Raw genomic sequence first — 9,160 nt, 5'->3', positions numbered from 1 at the left:
AAAATAATTTCATCAAGAGAACAGATACAACATATTCAGAAATAAAATTTAGAAAAGAGTAAAGAGAATGCTACTTATCTAAGAAATATTAAAACATATTTTAAATAGAGCAGTTGGCACAGAAAAATAAACCCAGCTAGATTTAAGACAGAAATATAGAAACTGATAGGATGCAATAGAATTCCCTATACACACAATGGCCTTTTGAAGCAGTTCTTGGAAATCTCACAGAAAGAAAAAACTAACAGTGTCATTTGAAAAATGAAGTTAAACTCTTACACTAAACAAAATTAAAAGCTATGAATATTCTGACTGGAATAAACATATGTATTTATGTGACAAACTGAACTGTTCAAAGTGCTTGACAGATATGAACACATTAATTCCCATAACCCCATGGGGAGGGGACTTCTACTGCCCCCTTGCTGAGAATAAGTGAGGGTCTGAGAGAGTAAAGAGCTTGTACAGGTCACAGAGCCAGTGGCATTCTCACCCAGGGCATCTGGCTCCAGGTCCCCTGGGCTTCACCCCATCCAACACACATGTGTACACACACATGCACAGACACACACACACACACACACACACACACACACACAGGTGTTTCCCAGACACATTTTCTGTTGCTCACAGTTTTGTGGACTCAGGATTTGGGAAGAAAACAGATGGGAAATCCTTGCTTGCGGGCTCTCCTGTGATTGCAGTCGGATGACAGCCAGGGCTGCAGTCACCTGAGCGCTCAATTGGGGTGCTTGTCCATGGTGAGCCATCACTTGGCCAGCAGCTCAGCTGGGACATGCAAAGGGCATCTCCAACACAAAGGTACTGGGGAGTCAGGCTACTTGCAGGGATGCTGGCATCCCACAGGGCAGGTTGGCAGAAGTGCTGGGATCTTCTCTGACTCCTCCTTGGTGGTCACAAGGCCACTTCCTCTGCAGTTTTTACTTGAAGCCTGTACAGACTCACTTAGAGTGGTGGTTCACAACCCTCTTGGGAGCTTCCCTGGTATAATCTGAAACTGCCCCTGTACTCAGAGGGCAGGGAGAGGCTGAGAAAGAAGCAGGTCCCTCCAGGTTGACAGATGGCAGTTTTAATAAGGAAAGGCAACTCAATATATGAGGTTTCTCTTAGGTGGCAGCAAGATAAATGGACCCTTACCCACCTGCTAAATCTTAAAAGTTTATAAAAGAGGACCTAAGTGGGTTCAGTAATACACACCATTCAGATAGTCTCAGCACCACATCACCATCTCCAGGCTATGTCCTTGGAACAGTATCTGGAAGCAGAAAAGACCAGTGGAACCCATATTCCCAGGGCAGGGGAGGGGGTGAGAAGCCTCCAAGTGCTCAGGACCAGCTCACAGATTAATCCTGTCACATCTTTTCAATAATGTTCCCCAACAGAGTCAAGATGCAGCTCACAGACCCTACCTCTCAATGTAAGGAGTATCAAAGATTATGGAGGCCATGTTTAAACCACCACAATATGTAATGAGATCAATGAAAAAATATTGAAAACCTATTGAGTGTTTTACTCAGAGCCAAGGACTATGCTAAAGACATTTATGTAGGGACGCCTGGGTGGCTCAGTGGTTGAGTGCCTGCCTTCCGCCCAGGATGTGATCCTGGAGTCCTGGGATGGAGTCCCACATCAGGCTCCCTGCATGGAGCCTGCCTCTCCCTCTGCCTGTGTCTCTGTCTCTGTCTCTGTCTCTGTGTCTCATGAATAAATAAAATCTTTAAAAAATAGAGACATTTATATAAATAATTTTGTATAAATTATACTTAAAATAAATAAACATAAAAATAAAATCATGCACATAAAAGTTGCAGGGACTGTTGATTCTACCCCTAGACACGCTAGTCTACATGATGTCAGGTTGCAGGATCTTCTTGGTCACACCACTTCACCCAGAGCCTCAGGGTTAAGTTGTCCATACCATGGGGCTCCCAGGGTAGCATCAACCTGGACCCCTGTGCTGTGGTGGAACAAGGCCTAGGTAGTGGGAGAAGGTGTGGAGAGCTTCAGATGAGCCAAGCTGTGTGTACAACTCTTCACCTCTCACTCCCAACTTCCACAAGGAAAAGAGAATTGGAAGTGTGTCCACAAGGGAATGGCTTTATAGGAAATCAGCATTTCATTGTGGTGCCCGCATGCTGGTTGTTCATGTAAACCCAAGATTTTTCACCAAGATAGGAAAGACCCTGTTCAGATCACACTCAGTCCTAGGATACCACTTCTGTGTACTGCTGGCTCTGCCAGGGCCCCTGCCTCCCAACACATCCTCAAGTTCATGCAGCCCTACAGGGACCAGGCCCGGGCTCATACTTCACCTGTCAAGGCCTGTGGGCAGTGCTTTGCCTCTCCGACCCCCAGTGCCTTTCATTAAGTAAAGGATGGTGTCCAACCTGAAGAAACTGTCAAGCAGCCAGAGTGTTTATTTGGGGTCTTAAAAGATTATGATCGAAAGGCCACTGAAATCCAAAGTGTGCTTGACCTTGGAGCTGGGAGTAAAGGTTTCATAACTTGTTTTGAAATAATGACTGGTACTGGCAGAGTTCATATTTATTTACTGCCTCTTACATGATTGGCTATCTGGCAAACTGGTGTTACAGTATTTCTATTTGGGTCCAAAGTGGAAGGCTGTGTTCCAGGTAGTCCAGCTGCTATTGACAAATGTCTGGAGAATGGAAACAGAAGAGAGTGTGGCACAGGCCCTAGTGCCCCCATGTCTTGTGAACTCTATTTCGAAAGACTCTCTCAGCAACTGTGCATCTTTTTTCATAATGGTGAACAGGAGACAAGGTACGCAATCTTGCTGGGGCCCATCTAGTCATCCAGAGGAGGCATGCAGGGTGGGTCCCCATGCAGCCCTTCCCTGGCACTGTGCTGGGGTCTACCTTTGCCAGAAGCAGCCACCATACCTGGAATGCTGGGACTTGGGAGCATCTAGGGGAATTCCATTCGTCATTTCATCTTCTGTGTTCAGGACAACAGGTCACATGACTTCATCCATGCTCCTCTGCATGTGGACGACATCAGGGCACATGGTCCCAGCACTACCACCCCCATGAGAGGGCTTCACTCCTCTGCAGTGAAAGGTGAATGGAAGGGCAGCACAGGATGTGTGTGTTAAGTTCTCCTTTGTTAGGACTGGATCTTTCCTATCTTAGGGTTCTAAGGCACGCACTAGTCTATAGAATGATGGTGAAGTAGAGTAACATTCCCTGTTAATTCTAAAGTCTTCTGAGTAAGAAGCCAGTGCTATGTCAATCCTGTTTATGGTTTCAACTCTTTTTTTTCTTAAGATTTTATTTATTCATGAGAGACAGAGAGAGGCAGAGACACAGGCAGAGGGAGAAGCATGCTCCATGCAAGGAGCCTGATGTGGGACTCAATCCCAGGACCCCAGGATCACACCCTAGGCCGAAGGCAGATGCTCAACTGAGCCACCCAGGCGTCCCTATGGTTTCAATTCTGTATCCCTTACATGAAGCTCTATACAAGGACTATTTTAAATGGAACCCCAGAAAACAGGGAGGGCACAAATCTGTAAAACTCTTTATAGATACAACTTCTTGGAATATATCTGAGGGTGTGGCTTTCAGTTTTATTTCACTTCTGATTCTGATTGGATTGACCTTGATTCTGCTGGATATTTCCCCAATAGTTACATATACTTTGTCACCTGCAGGTGCCTTAAGTCTTTTGTGGAGAGAAGTAGACGTAAATCATTATTTATTTACTCTCTAAAGAACCTGACCGGTGAAAATCGGCCCAAAAGTGTGATGAGCTCAGCACATATGGCTGAAATCTGACCGAGCAGAGCCCTGCTCAGGGTGGCCCGGGGCAACGGGCTCCACCTGTCCGCTTCCTCCTGTCTAGTGTCTTATCATCTGACTTCTTATCAAACACCGCAGCCCTGTCTCCAGGATCAGCATACTACGTCTTCTCCTCTCCCCTGTGTGATAACCAGGGGTCACCACACCGGGAGGCCTGGGTTCCCAGCCTGCCCCTGACTCAATCACCCCAAAAGTGGCAGCATGCTCCCCTGACTTCCCCAGCAGGAACCAGTCAGCTCTCTGCTCCTCCTCTGCCCTCTAGAGTCATTGGGACTAGAAGCTCTTAAAGGCACTGTCCAAACCCTTCTTCCGTATATATTCCCAAGACAGTAAATAAGTCAAGAAGTAAGTAGCTGATGTTACTTTTTATTAATTATGATAGAGCAGAATACGTGTACTACATACTTATGCATTTGGAGAGCAATGAAAAGAGAAGAGTTACAGTTATTTAGTTGTTCAAAAAAAGCCTCAGAATCCTTCTCTGTCTCCTGGGATCACCAGCACACAGGGGATGTCACTTGAGCAGGGCCAACCTTCTAGGGCTTAGGAGGTCTACAAGGGAATAGGGGAGTGGGAGAGGGGGCTAGAGCAGGTCTTCTATACATCCTGGCAGCTGGACTTCACCAAGGAGGTCTTGCCCAGCCAGGGGACAGTATATATCTGGAAAGAGCAGAGCGTTTTCTGTGAAAGGAGAGAGAGAAAGATAATTAGGGTTACAGGAAAAAGCTCAGCCTGGAGAAGTCAGAAGCACAGGTGAGAAAGGGTGGTGGGATTCTCAGCCCCCACCCTGCTGAGCCCCAGAACGCTAAGCAGGGGTTCGCAGTGACCTCTCAGTCACCCCACCCACTCCTTAAGTCCAAGACATGGGATCCTGTCTCCTAACTCTAACCAGCAGGATTCCACCAGCTCATTCCCCCTGCACATCCCTTTAAGGTGCAGCCTGTGCAAGATCACAGAGCCCCTGAGGGACAGGGCGCTGCCCCCAAGTCCTCTGCATGTCCAGTGGGCCAGGACTAATACAGGTATACAGGGACAGGGACCAGAGTTCAGAAAACACCCAAAGACACAGGGAATAGGGTAGCTATGGGAGGAGTACGGCTTCCTCCACTAGAGAGACTAGTATTTGGTGAGAAGAGCAGGATCAGAGGGTTTTGGCTGCTTATAGGTCTCTAATTCTCTCTAATCTGTTCAGATGGCCAAGATTGGGATTAAGAGGTCATCTCTCTTTCCAGCAAACACCCCACAGTCCTCCACAAGCAACAATCCACACAGTGCACAATGCCCCAACTCATCAGCTAAAACCCACTTATAAACTCAAATTAGTCATGTGCACACACATACAACCTTCCCCCACAGGTACCCTGACACCTGCACACCCACATCCCAAGCACTCATATACAATGCATCTCACAGGCACATACCCTCATCAGGTGTGGCTGGTCATGAAAGGGACAGTTGTCCAAGTTGGGCTGGGACTTGGTACATCTCGTTCGTCCAATCTCCACCTCCAAGAAGTAGTTCATCCCAGACACAACCTGTACACGTAAAGAGCAGGATTTGTTTACATCTGCCAATTTCACACACACGTAGTTACCTTCCTGCTATGGGGGGCCCTCATAACAGCATTCATTGTTGTCAAAGCAGGTACGTTGGAAAACCACAGCCACCCTCTGAGGGCTGGCCCAGCAGCTGTACCCAGAGCCTTCTTGTAACTTGTTCACAGAGAGGCTCCAGAAGGTCTCAGGCAGCCTGGCAGGAGGAGAAGCAGGAGGATAGAAGGTGGAAGCCAGGGACCAAAATTCTGTTACCTGGGTTTAGGAGGGAAGGTGCGCTTTGGGAAGCCAGACGGGAGCTGGCTGATAAACTTCTCCAGTTCCCGGAGCCAGGGAAGACACTAAGCATACAGCAAGGGCTCTGTGCTGAAACAGCGGATCTGGCTCAGGAAGAGGATCATGTGACGGGTACATCTTAGCTTAATTCCAATTAATAGGGTCAACCCTATACATTTTCACATTTCCTCAGTGTAACAAACGTTTATTTATTCCCTCATTTCGCAGTAGGAAATGAGAGGCCTCTCTCTCGTTTGTGTCTTAGCCAAATAAAACCCTGTCCCTGGAATGCCTGCCTTTTACGTGTGATTTTTGATGGGAGTATTTCTGAAGTGTGTCACACATCTGCCTGTCTTCTACATTTGACATTACAGGATAGATCTTTAGAACTTGGAGAAACATGGGATGAGGACCTAGGACCAGGCTCCACATCTTATCTGGTGGAACCACAAGCAGGTCCCATGATCCCTCTGCTGTTACTTTCCCCAATGAGCTGTGATGCCAAGCCAGTGCCGCAATGGAGAGGAACAAGTGGGGGGAACCTAGGGAGCAGGGGAGCACACGTTCCACCCAAAGCACTCAGCGCCAGCCACAGCTGCAGGGGAGAAACGGTCTGTTCTGGTCCCACCTTGTGAAGTTTCAAGAGAAGATGGAAATGCAGGCATGCACTTCCAGGCTTTTGTTGCTCTGAGGCTCTGTTCTGCTCTCCACGAGGCCACAGATCAGCTGGCCTGAATCCTAGCCATCTTTACAGGATAAGCACAAAGCCCAGTGGCCCTTCCTGACACCCCCTCCAACCCCCTTCTGGACTCTGGTGACTATGCTCCTTATCTGACCAGAACTCCAGGGCAGGCTGGCAGAGGCAGGGGTCAGGAGCAGTCCACTCAACTACCCCCTGGGTGATGGTGATGGGGGGGGGAGGGGTGCATATTGGGATGGGGACTGTGATGGCACACATGAGAGGCTATTCCCGTGGACATGCCCTGTGGAGGGAAGCAACACTCCAGGGCTTTCCACCAGGATGTCTGGACAGGTCTGAATTCATATGACAGACCCTCTACTCTGAGATGCACTGGGTACCACAGCCTAGCTCACTGGCCCATCTGTGTTTGCTGACAGCCTCAGTCTGGGTGCTCAGGGAGCAGCCAGGGCCCCACTTCAGGGAAGATGTTTGCTATGGGCCCCAAACTCCATCACCGGAGGAGGACATGGAGGCCAGGTTAATTTAGGGGGACCTGTTAAGAGGAGGCCTTAAGAAGAATGGGCCTCTTCTGTATAACCCCAATCATCTCGAGGAAACATGATGGCAATTCAGTGTGCCCCAGTGTGCACCACAACTGGCTGGATCCTTCAAGAATGCCAAGGTCATAGATGGAAGGGGGTCCAGAGGAAAGGAGGAGGCTGCAGGACAGTGGCTGCAGCCCACGGCCTGGCCGTCCTGGCTATAAAGGACATCAGTGGGACAGTCAGTGACATCTGAATAAGGTCTGTGGAGTAGATGATCACGTCAGTTTGGGTTCTGATTTCTAAAGTGTTCCCTTCGCTAGGTCAGAAAATGCCCTCGTTCCTCGGGAGAACACACTGAGGTGGTAACTCTCAAAAGACTCAGAAATACAGAAACACAGATGCCCACAGCCCTGCACACACGTATGTGCCCGATGGAAAGCAAAATGGTAAGACTTTAACACATAAGGAATCCAGGTGTAGGATCTGCAAGGATCTTGTGCACTATTTCTGCTGCCGCTTTCTAAGTCTGACACTAGAGGTTGCAAGAGTGTCGAGAGCCTCGCTGAGCGGCCGAGCCAGAAGGCGGCCGGGCGTGAGCTCTGGGCCCGCGGGGCTGGCGCACGGCGCGGAGGCGGCGGGGATGCGGGCGCCCCTGACCCCGCGCGGGCTGCGGCCAGGCCGGCGTCTGGGGGCGCAGGGGGAGGCGATGGCGCGCCCGGCGCCTGGGTGCTCCCGGGGACGCGCGCGTAGAGCGAGCTGCGGGCGAGCAGCGGGCGGGGCGGGGCGGGCGGGGCCGAGTCCCCGCGAGGCCGATCGGGTCGGGCGGGTCGGGCGGGTCCGGCGGCCGAGCGCGGGCGTCAGGCGGCGGCGCCCGGGGCCAGCGGACCGACCCCGCCCGCGGCCCGCGGCTGGCGGCTCGCGGCGCCCGGGACACGCACCTGCTTGCGGGCGCGCAGCACTCGCAGGGCGCGGCTGTGGTAGGCGTCGTTGCTCGCCCGGTTGTACTCGCGCACGGCGAAGTCCAGCGCCTGCTGCACGCCCTCCTCCCCGACGTCCGCGTCCACCGCGCCGCCCACCGCGCCGGGCCTGCTGCCTCTCCGGCCGGCCCCGGGGCTCGCGGCCGCGGCCAGGGCCAGGGCGAGGGCCAGGGCGAGGGCCAGGGCGGCCAGCAGGAGCGGCGGGGAGCGCGGGGGCCCGGCCATGGTGCGCTCGCAGGCGGACGAGCTCCGAAGGCGACCAAGCGACGAGGGCGACGAAGGCGACGGCGCGAGGCAGCGAGCAGCGCCCCGGCTCCGCGCTCCTCGGCCCCGCCCCGCCCCGCCCCGCCCCGGCCGGGCCTTCCCCGGGGAAGCCTTGCCCGCTCTCGCGCGACTTCCCGCCCCGCCCCGCCCGCCCGCCCGCCAGGCTCTCTCCCCGCCCAGCCCCGCGCTCTTCCAGGCGCCTCCCCGCCGCCCCCCGCGGCTCCCGGGCCTGGTCCCTCCGGTGGGCCCTGCTCCGACTCCGACTCCGGGCGCGGGGCTCCCCAGCCCGCTGTGCTCTCGCAGAAGCTGTCGCTCCTCCCAGGGCCCGCAGTGCGAGCAACCCCCAACCCTGCCTCCTGTGACCCTGGGGGCTCAGCACCGGGCCTCAGTCCAGGACTTCCCAGAGCAGGGGCTCGGTTTCAGAGGCCAAGGAAGACTGCGCTTTGTTCTGGGGAACTCTTTTGCAAGACATAAAAGAGTTAGCCTTTATTTGGGAAAAGGTCCTTGGCTTCTCTTTCTCACAACGCATTTATTTATTCAACCAACAAACCCAGAAGGGACTTCTCCCTGGCCATCAGGTCTCCGGCTAACGAGCCGTGGACTTCTTGTCACAGGGCAACTGTCCAAAACAGATGGAATGTGGACTATGTGTGACTTTGCATTTTCCAGTACATTAAAAAGACACAGATGAGAATAACATTTTTTTATTTGACCCAGCATATCCAAAATATTATTTCAACATACACAGGCAATTATTTAATGGGATATTTTTATGTTCTTTTGTGTGTGCCAAGCATTTGGAATCCTGTGTGTATGTTTCACACTCAGAGCAGATGTCAAATCAGATGAGTCTCATTCCAAGCACCCCATGGCCAAGCACAGCTGGTGGCTGTGATGTTGCACAGCCCAGATTTAGGGTGTGTGTGTAGGGTGGAGGGCAGTGATCAGTAATTGCCATCAGGGAGTGGTAGGTGTTCTGTTGGAAGTGAAATAGAAGGGATTGCTAGAAAAAGGTGCTACT

General features: G+C 52.0%; 1 protein-coding gene across 1 annotated transcript; it reads right to left on the bottom strand.

The window, feature by feature from the left end:
* Nucleotides 1-4,188: 4,188 nt before the first annotated feature.
* CST3 (cystatin C) lies at nucleotides 4,189-8,196 on the bottom strand. Its single transcript, XM_072793634.1, has 3 exons — nucleotides 7,837-8,196; nucleotides 5,264-5,377; nucleotides 4,189-4,523 (listed from the first exon to the last, which is right to left on the bottom strand). Exons 1-3 carry the CDS (start codon nucleotides 8,098-8,100, stop codon nucleotides 4,440-4,442), a joined length of 462 nt encoding a protein of 153 aa, XP_072649735.1. The 5' UTR covers nucleotides 8,101-8,196; the 3' UTR covers nucleotides 4,189-4,439.
* Between the last annotated feature and the right edge of the window lie 964 nt (nucleotides 8,197-9,160).

Source organism: Canis lupus, chromosome 22 (assembly GCF_048164855.1).
Source record: "Canis lupus baileyi chromosome 22, mCanLup2.hap1, whole genome shotgun sequence".
NCBI classification, from domain to species: Eukaryota; Metazoa; Chordata; class Mammalia; order Carnivora; family Canidae; genus Canis; species Canis lupus.
Note: the sequence above shows the minus strand (reverse complement) of the source record. Positions and strands in the feature narration are given on the sequence as shown.